Here is a 27,335-nt window from a genome sequence, read left to right as displayed (position 1 = left end):
CTTACCTCCCCCTTTGATTTACTCTAAATGCTGTTGCTAAGATCAGCTTCCCCTCCAGGCACTCCCCTATTCAAATCTGTCCACTGCCTTTCGCATCAAGTTCATGCTTCTCATGCTTCCCGTCAAGGCCATGAAAAATTCCACTCCTGCCTTTGTCTCTGTTCTTGATTCCTCCTACACCCACTCTCATGCCCTTCGTTCTGCCCAGATCTCCCTTTTAACTGCCCCTTTCTGCCATGCCACCTCTTCCACTGAGAATTCCTTCCTATGTGCCAAATATTCCCTCTCTCCATTCAAATCCCTCCAGGAAACCAATACCTTCTATCAATGCTTAGCAATACAAGACCTATCAGCCTTTGTATCCCCTGGAAAGTAACGGAGTAGCATCCTGGTGTCAGAACACTGGAATGAGAGAGGCTGCACTGGAAAAAGGCTTTGCACGCTGGTGAGGAAATGGAGTATAGTCACTAAGCAAAATGTGCACGATTCAAGCCGAGGTCCTCACCCTGTGTATTGTGTCTCTGTAAGAAGTGTTTAATTTAGACTGAAATCCCTAGGGGAGGGACCATGCCCTCTTGTAGGAATGAACTGCACTGAGAATACTGCTTGTGTTCAATAAATTACAATATTAAACAGACCTTGTCTAGATGGGAAAGATTTACTAGTTATCCTGGTATAAACAACACTAACACACAACCTCTCTCTCTCAGTGTAGACACTTATTCCAGTGTAAGAGTGGCTTAGTTCAGTTCGGCTTAAATCCCTTCCCAAGTGATATAAGCTAAAATGAACAAAGCCAATCTTACACTGGAATGAAAGTGTCCACACACGGGGTTATACCAGTATAACTGTATCAGGACTGTATATAAGAACATAAGAACGACCATACTGGAACAGACCAAAGGTCCATCTAGTCCAGTATCCTGTCTTCTGACAGTGACCAATGCCAGGTGCCCTAGAGAGAATGAACAGACCAGGGAATCATGAAGTGATCCATCCCCTGTCGCCCATTCCCAGCTTCTGGCAAACAGAGGCTAGGGACACCATCCCTGCCTATCCTGGCTAATAGCCATTGATGGATCTATCTTCCATGAATTTATCTAGTTCTTTTTTTAACCCTGTTATAGTCTTGGCCTTCACAACATCCTCGGGCAAGGAACTTACATAAACTGATGGTTGAATATCTGCATTACATAACTGTGGCAGGCTATCTGGAAAAAAAAAACCCACCACATGGGGCAACTAAAACAGAATGACACTTCTTTGAGATTGTTATTAGTCTTATTTTATCTAGCTAAAAATAATTATAGCTATTAAGTAACTGGGATTCTAACCAAAGGCCCAATTCTCATCCTCCAAGCACAGAACCCACACAGTCACTTACTCCATGATCTGATACCCTTCCCACTATGTTGGTGTTTTGGCCAGATGTGTGGACTCAATTTCCCCCCCGTCCCCCCAAAATCCCCAAAGTTTCCCCTGCACTAGCATGGAGCTGCTGTGGAAGAAAGCTTCCCAGAGTTCAAACAATGAGTAATGTAGTTCCCTTATGCAGCTTTTGTCTGGCTCCCCCATTCCACTCTGGGCAGCAGAACCATGCTAGTTCCGTTGGTTCTTTGGTCTTGTTTGCCCACACGAGAAGGGGAGAGTGTACCCTAAAGGTCAATTGATCTCCATGTCAAAGGAAAGACATTTACACTGGTGGTTCTCAACCAGGGGTCCGGGGCCTCCTGGGGGGCTACAAGCAAGTTTCAGGGGGCTGCCAAGCAGGGCTGGCATTAAACTTGCTGCTTGGGCCCCAGCAGGTTGAAGCCCCACCACATGGGGCTGAAACCCAGGGCCCGATGCCCTGCCACCTGGCACTGAAGCTGAAACCTGAGCAATTTAGCTTCCTAGGGCCCCCTGTGGTATGGGGCCTGGGTAATTGCCCTGCTTGCTACCCCTAATGATAGTCCTGGCTTTTATATGCAGAAAAATTGTTGTTGGAGCACAGATGGGCCGTGGAATTTGTATAGCACGGGGGGGAAGTGGGGGGCCTCCGAAAGAAAAAGGTTGAGAACCCCTGGTTTACACTACAGGAGGTCAACGGGGACATAAAACCAGACAAGAGACTCAACAGTGACTAGTCAATGGGAACTGGGGGCAAATAAGTGAGCAAATCCCACCAAGAAAAACGGACTTGGAGGGCCTTGTTGCCTGGTATTTACCTTTCTTGTTCCAACCACTGTGACATGGAGATACCGCTAGTTCTTGTCTTTCAGAAAGGGACATGAAAAGGATTTTATACATGATACAGTCACAAGCAATTGCACACTTAAAAAGAGAATCAAGCATCCTTACCCTTGTTCTGTCCTCAATTTCATAGACGCGAAGCTGCATGGGAACATTAAAGCTATGCAGGATATTTCCACCAAACACCAGAGAATCTACTGGAGTATAAACTGCATGTATCCATCCTAAAGAGGAAAAGCAAAGAACTGAGAATGCCTCATGCTATGTAGGATCATAAAGAACTTTACAATCAATCACAAATTCTCATAGACCACCAGGAGGAATACAAACATTATTAATCCCATTCTACAGACGGAGAAACTGAGGCACTGAGAGATTAAATGACTTGCTCAAGGTCACACTTCAAGACTGTTGTAATAGCAAGAGAGTGTTTGTATGTGTGTGTATAATGATAGCTCTGGAGACTGAATTCCTCTATTTAGCCACAGAACAGCTACAACATGGGTGGAGGCTAAGCAAGCTTCCCTTACGCTGCTGCACCAACGTGAGTCAACCACAACCCACAGATGAGAAGGAAGTTCACTCTCCATGGCCCGTTCAGCTCTTAGTGTCTCTTCTGACATCACCAAACAAGGGCACAAATCATGTTAACAGGGGTGGCAGGTCTGTGATGTGCAGATGTATTGAGACACACCAAACATGTATCACACAAGCCCCCAAACAGCCATCAGACAGTATCAACTTCAGGTCACTACCAGCCATCCTGTAGAGGTAAAAACTCCATATCCCATTACCAACTCTTCAAAACAACTGAAAATATTTGTATAAGGACCTGCCAAAGTGTTTCTCCCACTACAGCTGATGAGATTGCTAACAACGCAATCCTGCAAGGAAAGTTCCCTTACTGGACTCCAAGGGGAGGGGAGGATGCTCACCGCCCACGGATCAAGCCATAGCAGTTCAGGCAGCTGGCTTCTCTGCGTTCCTTCCTCTGCACTATTTGCCTGTCACGTGATTAGCTGACGCATGGGATACACAGGACTCTAGACTCTGATCTCAGCAGTGACAAAGGAATTGATCCTACTAACGATCTAGGCCCCTGAGAGTTTGTAACATGAATTCTTGTTTTAAATCAAAAGCATTTCAATTAATAAACTAGCAAGCAGAGCATAAGGGGCTGTCAATTTCTTCCTAACTGTGCACTGCTTCCCATTCAAGTTGGGGAGGTTTTCATTCGCCTCAGGATCAGTGAGGCAGCAGGAAAATGCAACCTGGGCCTACAGGGTGAACTCTCCAGCCACTAGACACGAAAGCATTTCCCCTGCTAGAGCTTGTGGACCTGCTGCATTATGCTTGGGAAGCCCTTGAACCATCATATATGACAGGACATTGGCTCTCAGTGCTTTCAGGACATTGGCTCTCAGTGAGAAGCAGTTAGTAGGAAAAAACTCAAGTTAAAATTTTCTCCCCAGGAACACAAAGCCTGGTTCTTGGCACATTTTTCTGACTTTACTAATCTAATTCCACATGATGAATCTAATGAAGTGAAAATTACAGGTGCCCAATGATAATGGCAACTCAGGATTATTGCAGCTTTCTTACAATAGGTATAGTAAATACCCTCACTGACTCACTCACAGTCAACACGGAAGCTTGTCACTCCAAATCAATCTAGCTTCTTTCCTTCCTCACAGGGGCAACTACTATAAGAAATAATACCCTAGTCTTAGATATGCATGTATAAAAAACTACTGAGTAAGTAGGGTAACCTAGCGATCAGAGCAATAGATTGGGAAACAGGATTCCTGTGTTCTGTTCATTGCTCACCCACGGGCTCTGGGAACACTTGGAAAGTCACCTCACTTCTCTGTGCTCCACTTTCCCCACCTGGAAAAGAGGGTTAAACTTTTAACTGGCTTGGATGAAAGCTGCAATTGATACTGCCCATGAAATTTATAAAACAACAAAAACCGAGTAAAGAAGATTTTGACACCTGTAATGGCCTTTTGGTGGATACAGGCGGCAGGACTATAAAGCCTCTTCACAAGCAGATCAATGCACCAGATCACGTTAAATATATCAATTAAACATACAAATGTAATTAAAAAACTTGTAAAAATAAATGGCTTTCCATACCCTGGTCCATATGGAGATGTGAGAAAGAGAGGGAACCTAAATAAAGTTACGGAGCTTGGAGTTAACTGCTTTTACCAGATGATCAAAGATTCACGTGACATAAGGGAAAGGGTTGGAACTGCGTGTAAAAAATTAAGCTGCTACCAGGTCTCAGAGACTGACATGTTGGGTAGAATGGGATTGCATCTGGCAACTCAGGGTTAACCTACTCTGATGAGGTAGGTATAATTATTTCCATTTTACAGATAGGGAAACTGAGGCTCAAAAAGGTCACAGTGAAGCAGTGTCAGAGATGGGAATAGAACCTATGAGTCCTGACGCCCAGTCCTCTGATCTAACCATTAGGCAATACTCCTCTCCTCACAATACATCACAACACACTGAATTGTAAATACTGGATATGATTCCTTTATTAAGGAATTTTATAGTGCTGTCAATTGTTCTAGGTTATTTAAAAAACACTGTTGTCAGAGATTTACGACTAATGTAAAAATTCACTGAGCAGAAAAAACTGTTACTAACCTTTCTGTAACTGTTGCTCTTCAAGATGCGCTGCACATGTCCCTTCCACTGTGGGTGTTTGCATGCTCTAGTCCACGGTTGTTGGAGAGTTTTCACTCTCAGCAGCATCCATCGGGGCAGCCTGAGCATGCCCTCTGCTGTCTCATGCATATCACACAAGCATAAAGGGTCACGCCAACCCAGACTCACACCCCACCCCACCCCGGAGTTCCTTCCTACTGGAATTACTTCAACAGCGATGGGAAGGAGGGTGCATCGTAGACATGTGCAAAACATCTAGAAGAACAGTAGTTACAGAAAGGTCAGTGATCATTTTTTCTTCTTCGAGTGACTGCACATGTCCATTCCACTGTGGGTGACTCACAAGCAATTCTATTTGAACAAGGACTGGAAGACCACTTGTCCAAATTTAGCATCATCTCTTGATTGTTGAGAAATTGCATAGTGTGAGGTAAACATGTGACATGTGGACCAGGTTACTGCTTTGCAACTGTCTAATACACGAGAGCCAGAAATGCTGCACAGGCCACTTGGGATCTAGCTGAATGACCCAATATTCTATCTAACAGCTCCACATTAGCATAGTGGTAACATAAGCAAATACAACTGGACATCCATGCCGAAATCCTCCGTATAGAAATTAGGCTGCCCTTCATGCTGTCCACAAATGCAATAACAACTGAAATGAAGATCTGAAAGGTTTAGCCTGTTCCAGATAAAACACTCATGCTCTTCCAACATCTAGAGTGTACAATAGCTCTTCTCCCTTGTTAGCATGAATCTCTGGAAAGAAGGTCGGTAAGTAAATTACTTGGATGATATGAAAAGAGAAGATCACTATCGTAAGGAACCTTGGATGGGGATGAAGGCAGATTTTATCTATGTAAAAAAATTATACAGAGGATGTGATGCTAACGCCCTCAACTCCCCTACTCTCCTGGCCAATGTAATAGCTATTAAAAGTGCTACCTTCATTGAAAGGTGTAACAGACAGCAAGTCACTACAGGCTCGAAGGGAGGATCCATCAGCACAGTTAAGACTAAATTCAGGCTTCATGGTGGAATAAGACTCTGTATGTGTGGAAACACCTTGTCCAAGCCCTTTAAAAACCTTACAACCATTGGATTGGAATAAAGGAAGTGTTTATCCCCAGGAGGGTGAAATGCTGACATAGCTGATAAGTGTACCCTAACTAATCACTAATCCTTGATGTTTCAGGTGCAAACATAGTCCAGCCTTTGCTGAATAGAACAAAGGACAGGGGAGATACCTTTCAGCCTTGACCAGATGGAAAACCTTTTCCACTTAGCAAGGTAAGTTGTCCTCATTGATAGTTTTCTACTATTCAGCAGTACCTCCTGCACCTTTCTGGAGCAGGACTCCTCCACCAATGTTATCCATGAAGTCTCCAGGCCAACTGGTGAAGAGCCTCAAGGTTGAGCTGGAAGAGGTGGCTGTGATTCTGTGAAACTAAGTCTGCGTGAAGTGGGAACAATGGGGGGACTGACTGATAGGTCTGAGAACTGAGACAAACAGTCCTTATGAGGTCAAACTGGGGCAATCAGTATAAGACTGTCCTTGTCTGGTTTGGCCTTGCACAGAACTCTGGGCAGAAGAGCTATGCAGGGGAAGAGTGTACAGAGTCCCTCCAAATAAAAAAGCGTCCATCAGCAAACCTGGGCTATGACCTGCTGTGGAGCAGAACTGGTGTCATTTTGTGTTGTCCTTTGTGGCAAACAGATCCACTTGGGATGTTCCCCAGAGCTAGAAAATGGACCTTGCTATGTCTGGGTGAAGGGACCACTAATGATGGTTGATAAACAACTTGCTTATGCGATTTGCCAGTGTATCCTGAGCCCCCGGGAGCAGGGCCGCCATCAGAAGTATAGAGTTACTGATGTAGAAGTCCCAGAGCAAGATTGCTTCCCAACAGAGTAGTGAGGACTGGGCTCCTCCCTGCTTGTTATCATAAAACACGGCTGTCGTATTGTCAGTCAGCATCAATACGTCCCTCATCCTGATGCAAGGAAGGAATGCCATGCAAGCTAAATGGACAGTCTGCGGCTTCCTGATGTTTATGTGCAAACTGAAATCTTAGAGAGACTACAGACTTTTGTGTCTGCAGGTGTCCCACATAAGCATCTCATCCCAGATCCAAGGCATCTGTGACTAATGTAAGTAAGTTCGCCCCACCTCAGCACAACTCCCCTGAATGCACTGTTGGGTCTAACCACCAAATCTAGGGAGGATAAGATGCAATTTTGTACATGCACTAACATGCCTACATGGTGCCTTCTTGGAGAATATATATCTGCCACCTAGCCCTAAAGGGATCTGAGGCACTGTCTGGAGTACTGGACCACGTAAGTGCACACAGCCAAGTGACCCAGAAGTCTGACCATGGAGAGAGGATAAGCCTTCAAGTTCAGAAAGAGGCATTGCACTGCAAGAAACGTTGTCTATGGTAGCAAAGCCCTGGCCATTGTGGAGTCCAGGACCACTCCAATAAATTCTATTTTCAGTATCAGAGACAGGACTGACTTGTCTGTGTTGATTAACAGGCTGAGCATGTTGAAAGTGGACCAGATTATGCAGATTCTGGACACCACCTGCAACCTGGACCAAATTCTTATCATCCAGTCATCCAGATAAGGGAATACATGGACCACGCCCCCATCTCCAGAGGAAAAGCTGCTACCACCACCATATGGTCTGTAAATACAAGAGGGGCAACTGAGAAACCAAAGGGAATGGGCTGTGAACTGATAATGGCAGCCCCAGATAGTGAAACTTAGAAATGTTCTGTGGCCCTGCTGAACTGACACATGAATGTAGGCATCCTTTAAGTTGAGAGCAGCATACCTGTCCCGTCTCCAGGAAATAAGGGAAGCTAAAGTGACCATCCTGAATTTCCTTATTTAAAAAAAAAAACAAACAAAACCAACACTGCCTTATATCTAAAATAGGCCAAAGACCCCCTTTTGCCTTGGGATCAGGAAGTATTGGGAGTAAAACCCCTTTCTCTTGAACAAAGATGGGATCTCCTCTCTAGCGCCTACAAGAAGTGATTGTACCTCTTGCAGTAATGCTTTCTTGTGAGAGAGGTTCCTGAAGAGGGAGGGGGAAAGGGGACAGAAATTTGGCACAGAAATCAAAGGAAGCGAATATCCCACTTCCACCGTGCTTAAATTCCACCGATCTGTTGTGATGTGGGTCCAAGCATGATAGAAGTAGGACAAGCAGTTTGCAAAAATTAGAACAGAAAAGGATGGCACTCTCAGAACAGGTAGACTGCTCTTGAGCTACCTATCAAAATGAGCTGTTGGAAGAAGCCGCCTGCCTCTACAAACACCAGTGGTTGCAGAAACCGAGAGAAGTGGTGGTGGTGATCACCATTTGTAACCTCTGCTCCTTTTCTTTGGTAGATCTTGGGCTCAAGTAATAAATCCCTGAAATCACTGACACGGATGATGGCAGAATGCCTTCCGCTGAGCGATTTCAGCTCCAGGATTTCAGGCTCACTCTAAAATCCTTGCAACTATGCAGAGCCTCATCCATCTTTTCAGAAAAGAGCAATGATACCTCAAAGGGTAAGTCCTGCACTAGCTCTAGCACCTCTGGAGGGAGGCCAGAAGAGTCCAGCCAAAATGAGCACCTCATTGTGATGGCAGAGGCCATGCTGTGCTCTGCAGAATCTGCTTCATCAAGACATGCCACCAGAGCTGTTCTGGCAACCATTTTGTCCTCCACTATCAAAATGAGGAAGTGAGGCTCCCAGATGAGGTAAAGCAAGTCTCTAAATTTCAAAACTGTATCCCACAGGGTGAAACTGTAGTGTCCCAGCAAAGCTTGTTGGTTTGCAATGTGAAGCACCATCCATCTGTGGAATAAAACTTCCTCACAAATAATATATACCTGCCCCTGGAAATTTCCACTACATGCATCCGACGAAGTGGGTATTCACCCACGAAAGCTCATGCTCCCAAACGTCTGTTAGTCTATAAGATGCCACAAGACTCTTTGCTGCTTTTACAGATCCAGACTAACACAGCTACCCCTCTGATACTTCACAAATAAGTCTAGCTTCTTGTCCTCTTTATTCTTTGCGGTTGAAGCCCAGTGCCTATGTTGCTCCCATGAGTCCCTGTCTTTCCTTTTTCTTGGCAGCTGCCACGACAAGGCAGCATGGAGGAGGGGGATTATATATGTGCTTGAACCCATGGGAGTGGACATAGCACCTTCTCTCCACATTTTAGCAGCCATTTTAGCAATCAGAAGCAGGGAAGGTGGGCTCTGCCAAAGGATCTTGGTAGGCTCTAAAAAAGCCTAATTTATTGGAAGAGCAATTCTAGTTGGGGCCGCAGTAGAATGTCCACCAGCTTGTGGGATTTTTCCTGGACCTCCTCCGGGTGAATATCAAGTCATAGCCATCCTCTTTAACAGCATCTGATGAGTCTTAACATTGTCCAGAAGTGGGGAAACAAACTCCGCCACAATTGCCTTATCAGGAGATGAGGAAGAGGGTGCTAACAATACTGGGGGCCAGTCCAGTTCCTAGCTCTCATGCAACTGCTGTGTGAGGGATCCCTTGGTGCTGGTCTCAGTACCAACGGTATCATGCTTGTGGCAATGATGCTCCTGATGCTCAGCAGATTGAGCCGACTGAGATGGCTGCAGAGATTTTGGCTGGAGGGGGGGAACCTCGTGGGTTCCAAAAGGGTCACTGGACCGCAGCTATGCATAGCACCAGGGTTCCTCCTATAAGTTCCCTGCTGGTACTAAGGCGGAAACCAGGCCGGCAAGTGGCATATCCCTCTGATGGGACCAGGTAGTTAGGATACATAGGAACCCACTTCAGAGTCTGATGAGGACAAAGCTTCTTCTTGAGATCAAGGCAATGCCATACTCACCAGTGCCAGAGAAGAAGGCTCAGACTCTGAAGAAACAGGAGCCAGGGATATCATCTATGGCTTTCCACTAGACACTACCGGCCTTACTGGCACCCTGACAGCCACATCCAGTGGAGCTGCTTGGTGTGGAGCTGAAAGCACAGGAGGTGGTACCTTGTGCACCGGTGCCAGGTGAGTCCCCTGAACTGCTAGTGATGGATGAACCGAGAGGTTCAACAGCTCTCCCACAGCCTCAGATGCCTCAGGAGTAGATGGTACCGGGAAGACAATCTGCAATATCATGGTACAAGGAGACGCCAATGAAGGTGTGTCAGGAGCTGGTCTCAACAGGCCCACAATGGGCTCTGGGATTAATGAACTCCCATGTTTAGAGGTGTGCTATGGGAAGTGCTTACTCTCTGAATACCCTCCCAAGTCTTTAGTAGAGCTCATCCTCTTTGATTCCTTTCACGACCTTGGTACTGGGTCCCATTTCTGATCTCTCCTCTTCGGTACTGCTGATCTGTCTCTCCATACCAGAGGTGCTGGAGTTGTGCTACTGATCAACGCCAAGATGCTTGGTACCCTGACCGAAGTACACGGCTCAGATGGAGGCTGTAATGCCAATATTAACAGATATTTTAACCTGCTGCCCTGTCTTTTTTTAAATGGGGCTGAAAGCCCTTACAAATGCCACACATGTCACTCCCGTGAGCCTCCCACAAGCGCTTAAGGCAGCTGGGGTCAGGGTCATTATTCAGCATAGCCTTGCCAGAGAGCACGCCATACATCCAGTACCAGAGCTGGTACCCAAACTGGGTACCGGAACCACACAAAGAACAAAAACAAAAAAAATTTCTATGAAGTAACTAACTACTAAACTACAATAACTATACATGTGTACTATTTACAGGCATAGAGAAAAGACTTGCAAAAACAAGGACAGGGAGCTCCAACAATCATCACAGGCAGTAGGAAAGAGCTATGGGGTTCTAGGGCAGCTCAGCCCTTTATGCCTGAGCAATGTGCACAAGTCAGCAGAGGGTGCTGAGGCTGCCCTGATGGGTACAGCTAAGGATAAAAACTCTCCAACAATTGTACACTGGAGCACACAAACACCTACACTCAAAGAAGAACTTGACTTTAGAGGCAACAGCAAGCAGAGGTGGAGGGAGAGAAAGAAGCTATTGCTTTTGGTTCTTTCGTTTTATAGGGAGTGCAAAAAAATATCGACACAGGAGTTAGACTTTAAAATATATTTTTTAATTCCACCACACAATATCAAAAGTGGCCTAGGTTGCTCAAATTATGTTCTCTCAGGGGAAATCCATACTTGAGCTATTGCTTTCGTTATTTCTTCCCCCATGGGTTTTAGTCTCATATCTCCCCAGACCTCTCAGTCTCAGCCTCAGCCTCACAAGCCCCAATAGATATTAAGAGCTCTTGTGTTAATGATCCCCAAACTCACTAGTAGTGGACCCTGATGTGATTAGGTAACAGCTCCAGAGGAACAGTCACTGACCATCGGGTCAAGGCTCCAGTGAACAGTGCCTCAGGCACAATAAATCCTTAACAGAAATATTACTGACAAGAGAGTAAATAATGCCCATTTTTGAGCCGGTCATTGTAGAAGAGCCAGTAAAGAGGGCAACAGAGAATTTGGGGAACAATTTTCAGAGGCAGCCTCTACTTTTGTGGGTAATATGCTTAAATCCCTGCTTAAGCCCACAAATCAAGTAATTACTTATCTTACCAGTATCTGTGCCTGTAGTTAGAAACAAAACTGGTCCTGCTAAGGCCTTCTCAGAATATCTGAGCCCAAAACTCTGAGGCCAGGCTGAAAATCAGGCCCTTTGTTTTATAAAAAAATGTGTATTTAAACAAGAAATGACAGTAGTGCTGTTAACAGACTCATACCCAGTAAGGAGACATTGAAATAACAGCATTAAACCCACTAAAGTCAGAAAAAAACCTCAGAGGGCAGGCTACACTCAGATCTGCTGACAACGCACAACAGAACTGTAGGGGCAGAATGTCCTTCAGGCACATTACAGGGGGTGCAGACGGGCAATGCAGCCACTGGAGAGCAGAAAGTCAACCAGAACTTTCTGTGGGATCCCAGGCAGTGCAAATCAGTGCAGCAGCTTCGCCTTTCTTGGAAAGCACACAGTACATTCTTCTCTCTGCACTCAGCCATCTCTGCTGGCTGGTAAGGAAGGGGACCAAACCCAGGTCCATGCTCTCCTTTTAGACTTCCTAGCCCTTTTACACAATTAACACTCATAGGAGACCTAAGAGGAAGCAGGGACTATGCTCCCCCACTGGATTCAAGCCAGCACCTGCAGAGGAAACAAGAAAGAGAAGATGCTGGTGCTCTCCTTTTCTTTGTGCACCCATGCGGGGTCCAGCAGAATCTGACTCCAATGTTGTACAACCACTTTCAGACACACTGTATCCTAAAATACATCAGGCCTGCTTAATGAATGCAGTTACAGAGTTGATACCAGCACAGAAAGAGACCGACATTAGGAGGTGTATACAAGGGAGAAGAGATGTTTACAGATGAGATCAGAAATAAGATGGAAAGTTGACAAATTAGCATGACACAGGAAGTCTGGTCCAGAAGGTTAGACGTTCCAAGGTAAGGACTGCTGCACTAATACTAACCAGATTGGGTGTAGGGGAAAGAGAGACAAGGCCAGTGCTAGGAGAGTGGAAGGGGTGAAGAGGAGAGTACAGAGAGACAAGCTGTAAGTGGGAAACACCTTTTACATTTCCTGATTGTAATACTGGGGGGAACAAGCTCAAGGAACGTACAAGCTCAGCTGCTACATTTCATTCATTCCCACAGCTCAGACATCAGCAAGTTATGAAACAACTAGATAACTGTTTGCAAACAAGAACATGAAGTGGCTTTCTGAGCGTTCTAATTCCAATGTTCAGCATCCACACAAGTGGGTTTTTAAAAAGGAAGAGGGTTTTCCTGAGTAGGTGAACTAAATGGAGCTACAAAGGTAACTGAGGTCATAATCTGAAGGCATTGGCGTTCCCTCATTATCATAATGTATGTAATAATACACTACATTTCTCTCTCAGTCCTGCTATGATAGGTCACCAGTACTATCTACTGGATGGAATATCAGATCTGTTTGCATGTATGATCATGTCATCCCCTAGTGGATGCAATGTCAGACATGCTCATGCATGTTTGAATTTTTTGACCTGTAATGGCTAAATACTGCTATGGAAGCTACAGTAGACATCCCTTAAGTGTGTCTGTAATCAATTTTCCCCTAGATCCTACAGAGGACATAAGCCCTGATATTACTGCACAAGCATGAATCTTTTAAAGGTTATTGCTAGTTGTGAGATATCTGCCCCTCAGTAATAATCTCATAAAAGCAAAGCGCACACACACACACAAAAACTTAGCAAAGTTCATTCCATCTTTGATGCTAAAATAGCCTGGGACTAATATTAGAACAAAGGGATTAAGGACTGAAAAAATCAAAAGCAGGGGGAATAACACATTTTTGGTTGAAAGACAAAAACAAAAACACCTACTATTACCTGAGACTGAAATTAGATTTGTGTGTGAGCGAGACTGCAGGGCTCCAGGGACTGGTAATGGATGAAAACCTTTTCCCTGTAAGTCACCCATTCCAACCTGGCCCCTGTTGGTAGTGGTACAATTTGATAGCTATTTGATGAGATTCAGTCTAATTTCTAATGGACAGAAATTGAAAAGCAGCACCAGGCATTGGAAGTCTCAGAAAAGGGATGAAAATCTGAATGAAAATGGAACCTGATCTACCCTCTAATTCCCCTGAAGACGATTCCTATAGCTCAGAGTTGAGGCACATTGTCAGTGTACAGCAGAGAAATCCTACACTGCCACTACTTTTGCCATTCTTTTCTGTAGGCAGAGGACTTCAGACTCCAGGCCTGTAAACCCAGCACCTTTCACCAGCAACAAAGAGAAGAGGTTGGAATTAAAAAGTACAGTTTATTCACCTTTTGTAACTCCAATTATCAAGCATCAACAAGAAAAAAGCCCACTCAGGTTGGGTGTTCCTAAAGTTGATCTTTATTATTTCAGTTCTTGGGGATTAATGAACACTTGCTCTTTCCCACAACACTCCCTCCTTTGTAGAGTCCACAGTCAATACAGTGATGGCATTTTAGTCAGGAAGTTCAGAGCTAACCTTATCTAGTTCACAATTACAGATCGCTCGATTGCTCCTACCATACACTCGATTATTTAGCTGTTATCACCTTAGGTAAACCTGGAAGGTAAAATTAACAACAAAGGCCTTTCTGAATGGTTTAAAAAAAGATCATGAGATTCTATCTTCTGAAGTTCTATAAAACAGGCATTATTAAACATTCCAAAACTTATTACTAGATTTTGGGGGCTTGCAAATTCCTACTGTATCTTTATTCAGCCATCCGAGAATAATAAAGGGCATTTAACTTATAAGGCTAAGGAGTAGACTATAGGCTCCAAGCCAGAGCACTGATGTCTCTGTTTCCTTTAGCAACTGAACAATTGTTTGCTATATTGTAAAGAAAATATACTGTTCTTTTCCTATAGTTCTGCAGAACTTTGGGTAGCAAACATCTAATAAATATGTCTCAAAAATAAAGGTCAAAAGGGCTGATTGTCTAGTTAGATATGGGTATTATCAGGAAGGTGGGACATCAGAGAGGAGTGGTTAGGTCATGATAGTGCCCCATAGCCCAAAATACCTGCGATGAGTCTTTTGTATGTTTTACAAGTAAAAAGATAACTTTGTCCCAAATAACATCACAGGTAGTTTAGCAACTGTAAGCCTTACATCATTTAAATTCTGTCTTCAGCAAATTGAACAGTTAACCATGAATATATTGCCCTTCAAGACCATCCAGAAGATCTCAAAGCCCCTTACAAATATTAATTGAATCTCAGAACACCTCCCTCATCTGGGGAAATAAAGGCACAAATAAACCTACATAACTTACCTAAGATCTCCAGCGAGTGAGTCCATGGACAATCTGGGAACAGGCCCCAGGCCCCTAGACCCTCAGTCTCCAAATCCTACCACCAATCATCCTCCATCACAAACAAGAAGCTGCTAAGAATTTAGAACTGAACATAACACTGATGGTTCTAAAAATAGCTGGGCCAAAACCAGAACCATCTATCTGTAACCCTTTCCTTTGCAACCCTTGCACTTTTGAGGTTTACATATTGCCACAGAGTGGTTGGCCCTTGTCAGCTCCACTTGTGACACAGCCAACTACCCTCCTCAGATAGGGAAAATGAAGATAATGTGACCAGTGGATCATGTGACCCAATTAGGTATCTGGGGTAGATAAAGAGGAGGCCTGAGGAGAGACCCTAGGCAGGAAGGCCTAAGAGTTAGATGGCTCCTGCAGAGGACCCTGAAACAGCAGGGAAAAAAAGATTCCACTTAGGTATGGCTGGGAGTGGTCTACCAAGGCAGGGAAGACTCCAGGCAGACAGGCCTGGGAGTGGCTTGATCAAGGGCAAATATATAAACCTTAAAACACATGAACTTTGGTCTGGACTTTGAGGTCTTTATTTTGAAACTGTTTGTCATATTAAACCAGCCCAAGTAAGGGTGATATGGGTTACAGGAAAGCTTTCGTGAAAGTGAGGAGCCCTGAGCAAAGGGAAACTGAGACAGACATGCTGCAGGGCTACTCCATGCCACAAGGGGGCGCTTTGGAGGTGGTCACCTCATTATAGATATAATGAGACCTAAAACTGAATCACCCCTCGTTTCAGTTTTGCAGTATAAAATCCCAACCAGCAAAGTCTTGGAAAATCAAAATCTGCAGCATGGCTATGCATCCATAGGACAAGTCAATTAAAAGCATTTTAACAGTCATACTTTTAATGTGCAATTACTTTCTGCCCTTGGTATAAACACTATCCATTAAAGTTCTCGCATACAGGCTGGCTTAGACAATGGGGCCATGATCTAGGGTCCATATTCTAATAATAAATAGAATCTCATCCACATCACTGTTGTCGTACTTAAGGCACCCTGAACCCTTGTGAATCACACCCAAGGCCCCAGCATATATCCTCAGTGAAGGGGGATGGACTACCTGATCTCTTGAGGTCTCCTCCAGCCCTACATTTCTATGATTCTATCTTCCCATTCCATGCATTTTCTCTCCCAATAACAGCCTCATCAGAGGGAGTGTCGTAACTGCTGTGTTTGACTGAAAACAAGAATGCTGCACACACTTTGTTAGAGTCTCACTTCTATCAAAAAATTCCAGTGATTATAATAATATTCTACATTCACATAGTGTCTTTCCTTCTAAAAGATCCCAAGGCATTTTACAAACTATACATAAAGAAAATCACTTTGCCGGCCAATAGAATGCTGCCAGTTCTGGGGTAAAGTGCACTTGGTTTAACAACATACAGCAACGCTAAACAAGTTAGGAAAGGAAGTGAAGAAGAATGCCATATCCGGTTAAAAAGCATATTATCCGGTTTGGATTTTTGACAGGACATCAAAGCTGACAACCCTATTATTGTAAAAGTCCCATGGGATCTTTAATGACAATATGAATATACGGTCAAATTCTTGGATTTTATGTATCACACAAAAAATGGCACCTCCAGTAGCACAATGACTTCCTAATACTATGCTAGGCTATGAATTCAGGAGGAGAGTTTTGTTTAGTGAGTCAGCAACACAATTTCCTGTTCTTTCCTTGGTGGTCTCCCATCCAAGTAATGACCCAGCTCATCACTGCTTTGCTTATAAGAACTGATAAGATGAGAACCCAAGATGGTATGGCTACTAAAGAATTTGCTCTCTCTCAAAGCTGTCTCACTAAATTTCCAGATCACGCACTGCAACTTGTTAATTTGTTCTATGCATTCAAATTAAAACTACGAACATGGAAAGCTTACCATCTGAAAGACCATAAGCAATGTGCTTTCTAGAGTCTCTTTAGGCTGAGCCCTTGAATTGTACTAATCCTCCCTGCAATTAGAGACAAAACAGTGAGTGTCAAATACAGAGCCAAATCCTGTCTACAGTGCTCACGGGTGACTTTCACTGAGGTCAGTGAAAACCCTATCCAAAGGGCGAAAAGAAAATCTAAGCATTCAGCTTTTGCTATTTCATCCACATTCTGGTAAGCAGTGATACCAAGTAATTCAAAGGGTGTTTTCAGTCCACCTCTGTAGAGCCCATAGCCCCAAACACTTCTAGTAGCTTCATCCCCTTTATTTTCACAACTCTGACAGAAATATCATGAGCCAGATTTTCATAAGGGGCTTCCACCCGTACCTGTGCAATTCTGTGCATGCAAATACTCATACATACATATTTGATGCACTACTGTCTGCGCATGCACAAGAAGATACACAAATGGAGGTCACTTTTTGAAAATGTGACCCCAGAAGCACGAAGGCCTTGCAAATTATCTAGGGAGAAGAAGCGAACCAACACAGTCCAAGCTTCTATATCATTATGATGACTGCAGGAATATATACGGGAAGGTGTAGTGTTATCACACCTTTGGCATGGTAAAATCACCTACAATTTAAGTGACATACACAGAAAAGATGGGACATGAGTGGAGATCCAGAGGAGGAAGAGTTTTTCATTTTATTTATTATGGTAACATAACTCACTTTTTGTGAGTAACTCTGAGGTAGTGAGTTTTTAGAAGTACGCTGACGGAGGACAGTGAAGGGCAGTGGCTTGGAGAACAAGAATGGGAATGGCATTCCACGTATAAGGGGTGACTGAGGGGAAAAAAAGCATGGAGAGAAGGAGTAAGGGTGAAGATGATGAATGGGGCACCAAAGCTGGATTTGTAGATGGAGAGGAGGAGTAGCAGGAGACAAGGTGAGAAACATGACATTGGATGAAGGTCAATGTGGGGAGGGGGGTTTCAGGGCACTAAAGGGAAGGACAAAAAGTTTAAATTTGAGGTAGTGGTCAAAGGGGAGTCACTGAAGAGATTCAAAGGTGGGGTGACACTGTCTGATTACTACTACTTATTTTGAGTGGGGGAGAGTATTTCAAACTGACTGGAGGGAAGTGATCCATATATGAGAGAGCCCAGAGAAGAAGTGGCTAAAGTAGTCTCTTGATTCACAGAACTCTATGATAATGTTCTTCAACCACTGGCCCAGTGCATCAGTGGCCTAGGGGCAAGCTATAATCTTTTGTCCATGACCATCACTGTAATTGACTCCAAAAACCCACTGCCCACAGACTGTTCTTGCATGTTGCCTTAGTACACAGACATGTAAGAGAGAAGGAATCTATAGCACAAATACTGCTGGACAAGCTCTTGATCTGATTGTGACAGAGATAATTTTTTTCTATTTCATGGCTATGACGCGGGCTGAGAGGCATCATCATGATCATCATCATCTTAAGGCTTTTCCTCCCCCATATAATCTTTGTAGAGTTTAGAGTAGCAAAAATGTTCAGTGTGGTGAGCAGCCTTGTGATTGCCTCCAAATAGAAATAGGATGAACTCTCTCTCATTATGAGGAATTTCCTATTACTTTAAAGATAAGATCAATCAGATATGTGGCAGTTTGTGGACTCAATATAAAAGCAAGACCCACCAAACAGGCTCTCTTACCTGGCTAAATTTCATCCAATCTGGCTGATGGAGGTTCAGGGTGTGCTGGCACCACAGCCACATTCAAGACAGAACATTGTCCCTTATGGCTATTAAAAGCCAGTGGGGGACACTAGGACCCTTATTAATGGAAATTATTACTGCCTTCTTCTATGAGGGCAAGTTGCCGACCATCCTAAAACAAGTGGTGGCTTGGCCTCTACAGAAGAAACCATCTCTTGATGGTGGCAGTCACATCAATCTTAAACCTTCCATTTTGGGAGAAGGTTATTGACAAACCAACTCAAGCTTCACCTAGATTTCTCTACTGTCCTGGAACCCTATCAATCTAGCTTTAGACCTGGGACTGCAGAGACTGAACTATTTCTTTGGTTATTATTATCTGTTAAATACTGACAGTGGACTGATTATCTCCATTTTATTAATGGACAGAGGTCAGGTTCCTTATTAATTTTATTAGGTCTTACAGCACTGGGTAAAAAAATAAAGCCACACAGCAGCGAATCTCAGAGCCTGGATCAACTGACTTGGGCTCATGGGTCTCTGACTATGGAGATAAAAACAGCAGTGCAGATATTCCCACTTGGGCTGGAGCCCAGGCTCCAAAACCAGTGAGAGGGATGGGTCTCAGAGCCTAGGCTCCAATGCGAGCAGGAACATCTATGCTGCCGTTTTAGCCCTGTAGCTCAAGCCCAAGTCAGTGGTTTTTTTGGTTGTGTAGACATATGCTGATACTGTTGATCATGAAGTGTCACCAACTCATCAATAGGAACTGGTAGAGGTGGACCGGGACCATTTTATAATGGCTCCAGTCACTTCTTTGGGAAGGCCCTAGATTGCTGTGAGAGGCACTGTTAATCTTCCTCAAGGACTTTCATGTACAGTGTCCCACAGGAGTCAGTCCTGTTGTTCCCTCCCATTTAGGGAATACTACAGCTAGAGCCTAAAATGAACATTGTGGTTGTGGCAGCACAGGTAGCAGCTTGGGCTAGCCAACCAAGTACAATCCCACATGACCTTTGAGTACATATTCAAGTGACTAGCCCATACCACCATCTGTGCTGCTGCCGCCAGACTACTTTTTTAGGTGCTAACTCGAGCAGAGCTACCATGTGTACATCTACCTGCGTTGGGAATTACACCTCCTAGCTGCAGTGCAGACATACACACGCATTTAGGGTGAGTCTGCTAAGGGAAACTAAGACATGTCTTGGCTACAGTGACACTAGTACGTTGATGATACTTAGCCACGATCCTGCAGTCTTTCTGTGCTTTGCTGAGTTAGGACTCTGGATGAAAGCCACATGGTTTAAACCCAATCCAGAAAAGATTAAGGTGATAATGCTGGGCACAGAAAAATACCTTGAAACACTGATGAAGATTCTAACTGCTCCCTCTAGTAAAGGTTATCACCACCCTTGTCCAAGTCATGTACAGTCTCAGGGTTTTATGTGATCCATTGCTGATTATCTGATTATCAGAGGCCAGAAGGGCCTTTTATCATCCAGGAATCTGTTACCTTACATCTCTGATGCACACCTCACTACAGCCTTCCATGCCTTTGTCGTCTTCAGGCTGGGATACATAATGTGCTCTTAGAACTACCCTCAAAGAGCACTTGGAAGATTCAGCTAGTGCAAAATGTGTCCTCCTGCTTCTCAAGTGGAGCAGGCCGATACAAATACATAACACAATGCTCTATTAGCTCCTGGCCTGTTTCCAGGTGCAATTCAGGTGTTTGTTATCATCTCTAAAGCCATAAGTGGCCTGGGACAGACTCTCCTCATATGCTCTATCACAGCTGTTGCATTCCACCTGTATACTCTACTTATTGTAAGGCTAAACTCCAGGAGTGAGCAGCATTGCATTCTTAGGGGAGGGCCCTTAGCTGTAGAATTTCCTCCATCCACAATCCATCCAAGATTGGTAATTATTAGGAAACCATGCAAGATGCATTTGTTTATTCTATATAGTCTTAGTTTGTATTTGTAACCAGAGAGCACTTGTCTCATGAATAAATACAGGCTGGGTGGGTTTCATCTATACCAATTCTGGATTACACATGGTTGTTTAATAGGCACCAGGTATGACAACAGGAACACTATAAATAAATAAATAAATAATTTAATACTTAGTTCTTACAAAGTGCATTACAAACATTAACTAATTAATGCTCATAACCACATGAGGTGAAACCAAAGCAAAGAGGTTAAGGGATTTGACTAAAGCCACTGGAAACAGTCAGTGTCACCGCCAGGATAAGTGCACAAAAGTTCCTGGTCTCCAGGGCTGTGCTCAATCCACTAGACCATGCCTGTGTCTTTTTTGATAGGGCCTTTCAGTATGTAATAGAAACCTAAAAATAGTCTCTTTTCCTCAGCTAACCCATCCCCTCAGCATAAATGAAACAAGGAATTTGCCGATAAACTTTCCAACACAAACATTCTCAATGTAAAAACTTTGTGGAGTTCATGCTTAGTGTTCTGGGGTAATTATTCAGAAGTGTTTTGGGACAACCTTTTATAAACAGTATGGAGCCTGAAATGGTTGAAGCATGAGCATTTCTGCACATTGGCCTTTCTCAGGAAATCAGCAACTATATTATATATTTGGATTGACCCCTTTTCTTCCACCATATTACATCGTCCCTTATTTAAGCTCCCAATAGGAGGACACAATTTGCTTCATTTCATCTTCTGAGTATCACTAAACTAACACACAAGACGACTTATCAGTAGGAGGTTGTCCAGGAGGGAGTGAAGATAAGTAGTAAAGGTACTAACAGGATCAATGCAAACAGCATAGGCACATTCAATTCAAACAGTAATAGCACATTCTGACCCGCTTCAAAGGAAGACCTAATTCCTTTAATGGATTCATTACCCCACACTCTCAGTCATTTTGCCTGTCACCTTAGTCTACAATCCTTGCCAAATTGTTACCAAAGCAGCAAAGCCTTCACAGCTGACACAAACACTGCTCACTCATTATCAAGAAAGATCCCCTGACTGTCTACTCAAATCCCTGCACTGTTCCTGTCTCCATAATTTAAACCTGATCCTGTTTCCAAAGCAACTTCCATTGCCATCAAGTAGGAAGGCTGCCAATATTTACCTTGCGAGATCTGCTACAGGCAGGTAGCATAGTTATGCAACTGTAAACAAACTCACAGCACCACTATAGCCAAAGAGAAGAAAGTATGACATATTCTAATGTGAGGAGCACCACTGGCCTGATTCAGAATTCAGCTGGCATAAGCCAGGGTTAAGGCTTCCCCATCAGCAGAAAAGTACCCACCACCTCTGCTCTGCCAGGGGGCCCTGAGCCAGGCACTGCAGCTCCCAAAAATGGGCTGTGTGTTCAAGGAGGAGAGGTGTGGCCTTGCTACTTGGAAGATGTGTAGATTCAGCACACTGACTGGGCTCCTGAAGAGATTAAAGCTGCCCTTCCCAGACACAACCCATGAGGGAGGGCAGTGGTGTAGATACTGCCTGCCCTCCCCCTACGAGAGAATCCCAACTACAATGTGTCTCAAGGAATCAAGCCCCATCTCTGAGTTCGGGCTATAAGCAGAGACTGAGAGGCTGGTTGAGGATTATTAAACTGCAAGTGAAACCTGCCTGGAAAAAGATCACAGACTGGATGCAGGAGATATTTAAGAGCAGTAATATCTCACAACAAGAAGAAAAATGTAGTTTTCCAAACAGGCAGACAAAAATAATTCATTGTGACTTTTTTTACAGATGTTTACAGTAAATTCAGTGCTGATGAGAATGCTGGATTGACAGTGCTACACACTAAAGCTCTCTTTTTATCCACAGAGCAGGTACAACATACTTCCTCACCAATGTGCTTCATGCATGTCCTTATGGGACCTCTCTACGGGATTAAGTCATTCAATCCCTAGCCTTCCTGCTGAGATGGCCAACAAAAGAACCAAAAGGAGGTTTAGATGAGATGTTTTTATATTATGGATAGGAACTGTTAGTAAACATAATGATTCTAATGATTCCAAAAATAGTCACAGTTATTAACAGTTACCTGAAGGAATAAAAAACGTATAGCCTTGTTTCAACTCAATTCTTTGGCATAGTTCCACCCTGTCTCCCAGAAAGATATCACTTTGCTTTCCTGACAGAACCCATTCTTCATAAAGTTCTAGATTCTGCAGAGTAGGCGGAATCAGCCAGAAGATCTAAAAATAAAACAAAAGTTTAACTCTTACAAACAAGCAATGAAAATAAAGAGCTAGCATTTTCAGCAAAGTTAAAGGGTGGCAATTAAGTGAATATACATAAGCAAATGTATTTTCAACATAAAGTATAAATTTTCCATGTGCTGTACACAGAGGTCCCTAGCAGATTATAGCAGTAACTGGTATACACGATGCAAGCAGCAAGATTACTCACAATTGTCATACTGCTTCTACAAAACATCATCTCTGTAAACTTGAGTCCACTAAGAGCTTACTATACCACACAAGCTTGGAATATAATATTACTTTCACCTCAATTAGATATGTAGATGAACAGTATCAGGAGCACAGAGATGTTCTATTTGCTGCACTTCCTTCAATACACATAGCACCTATCTCCACTGAAATCTCAAATATGACTAGTTATATCTAAACCAGTACACCTAGAAGAATGTGGATATAGCTATCTATGCTGCATATTCGAGTACTTCTGTTTTTGAATGAGTGTGTGTGCCTGTGCATATTCATGCACATGCTTAAAGGATCCTGAAAACTAAGAAGAGGCTCAGAGATTCTGGCAACCTAAGGAGATGCGATATGGACACATGGACGCAGCTGTGGTATATGGCCAGTTACATGCTACGCGACACTTCCAGTATACAGAAGCATAAAATAAGCTTTTTCATATCAAACTTTTCTGATATTTTGGTGCCCTGGAATATTCAATGTACTTGTTTCACAGACTGAAGGGCTGTCTCCCCTGTTTAGCAAAACTCCATGTTCATCAGTCAGGCCAGAAGATTTACAGTTTGATCACTTACAAGCAAAAGTCAAACAAACAAACGAGCAGAGCAGACCTCACAAGAAATCCCCAAAAATAAAGATGTTACACTGTCAAGTCTACTTACCTTCCCTCCTCGGAAAACGTGGTACCACACTGAAGTGCCACCAAAATCAATGTGAAAATCAGTGAAGCATCCTTTCACGCTCATCAAACAGTACCTGAAAAGCACATTGGGGTGGGGGGGAATACAAACATCACGAGTTACAATGAGCAGTCTGAAAACAACACTATTTATTAATTTGCAGTGTAGCTGCATATGTAGAGATCTCAAGCCAATGAAGCTGTTATATCTCTACAGACACCTCATTTAGTCATCTTAATAGGACAAAAACAGGACTATAATTGGACTTCTGTTGGGAAAAACATGCCTATAATTCTGTATGTTATTCAGTTGTCTGGAGAGAAAGCTATCAGTTTTAAAAGGCTTGGGAAATGTTAAACTTAAGTTGGTCAAAAATAATCACCACGCCATTCTCTACTCCAGGTATGATCTCCTCCATTACTAAAAGCCATAACCTTCACCAAAAGTTGTGTGTTGACTGATTCAAAGAACAAAGTTTTAAAAAAATCTCATCTGGATATAAATCCCATTGGACATCAATTACCTAACTACTACCACTGCAACTTTTGCAGGGGACAGAGTGATGGAAGCTTCATTTGGCAAATAAACTGTTTTCAATCCCATTTCCAAGCATATCTGTGCAGAATAATTGAAGGTATCAGTTTGCAGTATTCCCAAGTACCAGGATCACTGTATTTTGTGCCCTCTAGATCTATTTTTTCAGAGCAGTTTAATGTCAACATTGCTGCAAAGGTATACAACGGCGCTCAGCTCACTGCATGAATCTCGAGCCTCCAGCCACCATCTGTAACTAATGGCCGAATTACAGCCGCCCTTCTCACAACAGGCACCTTTTGCAAATGCAGAAAACACACACCACTTAACCCACTAACCTCTTTTCCTTGTTCCAGTCGCCCTTTCATGGCTTTTTTTTTTTTTTTAAGTTGTGGAAACAATATCAGAAAGTGATCAAAAAAGGTTTCATTTAACTGTGTCTTTTTCTCATCACATTCAGGTAGAGAATCTCAGCGGTATGCAGACGGCGTGCAAAAGTCCCTCTAGATGATAGGCTAGAAAGGACCTTACCATGTGTCTGCAGAAGGCTAGCAAATCAGAGAGACAGTTGGATACATAAGAGCCTGCTGCCTAGCAACCCCATCCTGTGCTGGAGTTGACAGAATGATACGCAATGCTGTCATGAAGACAGTCAATTTGTGTGCTTCAAAAAAGTCCTGTGTCTTCATCTCACAATTAAAACCTCTCCTTGTACAATAATAATACTTTCCTCTTACCCACTCTGGAATTTCAGCAGCATTTTGAAGCAGGGATAGAGATTTTTCCACCCTTGGAGTATTTCAGATACTTCAAAAAATCACAGCTAGCCAAGAAGCTGCCTAGACTCCAAATATGCTCCATTTCAAAATATGAGTCCTTCATTTCCAAATACATTTTTTTTAAATCTCTCCTTTTATTCTCCTCTCCCAGGATGCTGCTGACTACACGTCAGATGGAAATTAAAAACAAAGAAGCAGCTTATAAAGGAAGTTTCCTTTCTTTATATCAGCCTGCAGAAAGTCAGATGTAGAATAACTGCTAATAAAACAAAAATAACCTGAGAATGTATCAATTCAAAGGAGGTCTTGACAAACATTGGAAAAACAAAAATTTTAAATCAAAAACAAATTATTATAGACTCCATTATTTTCAGTCTCCACAAAATCAATTACAAACATACCAAATTAAAACAAAATGTCCAAGGCAATACTGCCCACCTAGGATTGCCAGTCGATAGTCAGATACTTTGGATTGTTTCAAATGGCCCTCTCTATACTTCTTGGGCTTTTATTTGTCTTGGGTTTTTTTAATAACCTTCAACCCACAATTTGAGGCTGTTTGTCTCTTTGTATTGAAGGTGGAAAAAATATATAAATTAAATTTCCAGTTAAACCACAAAATGCTCAAAATGAGCTTTGCAAATGAGAACACACTGATGCAGAGATAGCTGGAAACATTCGACTTTTTTTTCTTTTAATAGCATGTTGTCTTGAAACTCCTCTAAACAGAATAATTTCCATTCCCAAGAAAGGTTGATTCAGTGAAAGATCCACAAGCGGTGGTTAATAAAACCTACAAAGCATTTGGAAAGATCAGTTTTTCTTTCCATCCACAACTGAAACCAATCACAAATGAGTTATTCCATCCTTAAATTTCTGTTGTTAATCTAACAGGGATGCTTCTGTCCAACACCAAACAGTTAATGGAAGCGTTAGGAGTCTGAAAAGCGATCTGCCGCCATACAGCAATCTCCCTTGTTGCCAGACTCTGGCACAATGCCTTTGCATTGACCTCTACAGCTTCCTCTTCCAATGTACACTGCAGTCACATGGTCTCCTCAGCACAGCTCCATGCTACAGCTAATCTTACACAGACACGACTCTAACCTCAGCTGGCAGCTTCTCAACACTAACGGCTGCTAATTTGGTTAGAGAGAGATCAAGTTTTTAGGTTTTTCCACAACAAAATGTCCGCGATGAAAGGAAACTAGAAACAACATCTACTCTGCTTCCTTCAGTTACAGCTCTAGTCTCTGCCTTAAGCATTCTGGGCCGGAGCAGGTAATGTGAATGTAGGAACGCACTTTCAAGTAGGACATAGAGAAAGAGAGAGAGAATCTTGTCAGAGTTACACACACACACACCCAATACAAGCACAAACAATTAATCAAGCTTTGTTTCTTCACAAGTGCTGTAATTTCCAGTCCCTGCAGACTCAACTTTATCTCACTACACACCCCTGGTTGGGTTTTTAAAATATGCAGCTTCTTATAATCTAGTTTTTTTAAAAGCCTCCCTTCCCTGCTAGAGTTTATTTTGTGCTCTCTCTAGTATCCTGAAACTGTTCAACAGTTAGTTGATGCACTATTATATTTTTCTTTCTGAAAAGATCTGGGGAAATGTAGTACCCATAGAGACAACATACAGAGACCCACAAACTCACAAGCAAACAGAACAACAAATACTGAAACAGCACTGATGGAGAAAAACCCTTAGGCAAACACAGGGACAACATGTAGACAGATTCAAAGCAAACACAGATACCATGTGCAGACACACAAATCCACATTCACAGCTTCAAGCCCACCAGCACAGGAGACACATGTAGAGAAACAAAGGCAGAAACAAACACTGAGTTACAAACACACTTGAGAACAGAGAGATGCAGAGGCACATGCATAGAAACTCAGGGACGCAGACACACAAGCAAACACACACACGAGTTCATTACCCTGAGCTCGGTTCCTTCCTTTTCTTTCGTTATAAGTACAGCACAGCACACAGTTCTATTCCCTCTGGCATTACAAGGACTCCCCTGCCACTAAGCTCAGCCCATAAACCACTCCCAAACCCCAGCAGATGCTTCTGTTTTTGTTCGGGCCAATGAGAAAAGTATAGCTCACTCTTCCTTCCTCCCAGGAGCAAACCCCGGCTGGTTGAAATCCCTAAGCCTGAAACCGAATACCACAAAACCATGAGCCAACTACAAGTGCCAAACCAAAGAGCAGAAGCAGGCGATAGCTTTCTGTTTATTTGTTGGATTTTTTTTTTAAACAAGCAGTGGCTGGTGCTCTGTGTTCTGTGAGGCACAAGGCATTCGTGAGGGGGAGATAAGAGAGGCAGTTGGTTTATTTGTTAACAGTAATGTCTTTCTTAACGAGGTAGCTCACACACACAGCCCATTAATAATTACACTGATACTTCCAAGGGAGCTGACTCTTGCTGCCAAAGCTCATGGTGGATCCTAAACGCACAGCTCCTGAC

General features: G+C 43.2%; 1 protein-coding gene across 5 annotated transcripts in view; it reads right to left on the bottom strand.

Moving 5' to 3' along the window:
* The window catches only part of KDM2B (lysine demethylase 2B), a 164,654-nt gene that overhangs the window by 75,544 nt on the left and 61,775 nt on the right, over positions 1–27,335 (bottom strand). For 2 of the 5 annotated variants that reach the window (XM_044989671.1, XM_044989670.1), the window contains exons 7-9: positions 23,521–23,614; positions 22,459–22,612; positions 2,341–2,456 (exon numbers count right to left, since the gene is read on the bottom strand). In XM_044989671.1, the coding sequence (XP_044845606.1) occupies positions 2,341–2,456; positions 22,459–22,612; positions 23,521–23,614 (364 nt within the window). Of the gene's footprint in view, positions 1–2,340; positions 2,457–22,458; positions 22,613–23,520; positions 23,615–24,410; positions 24,430–24,809; positions 24,848–26,802; positions 26,905–27,335 lie in introns of those variants that run through there. The other 3 variants (XM_044989674.1, XM_044989672.1, XM_044989675.1) reach the window with 3 other exon arrangements.

The sequence above is a fragment of the Mauremys mutica genome, chromosome 16 (genome assembly GCF_020497125.1).
Source record: "Mauremys mutica isolate MM-2020 ecotype Southern chromosome 16, ASM2049712v1, whole genome shotgun sequence".
Lineage (NCBI taxonomy): Eukaryota > Metazoa > Chordata > Testudines > Geoemydidae > Mauremys > Mauremys mutica.
Note: the sequence above shows the minus strand (reverse complement) of the source record. Positions and strands in the feature narration are given on the sequence as shown.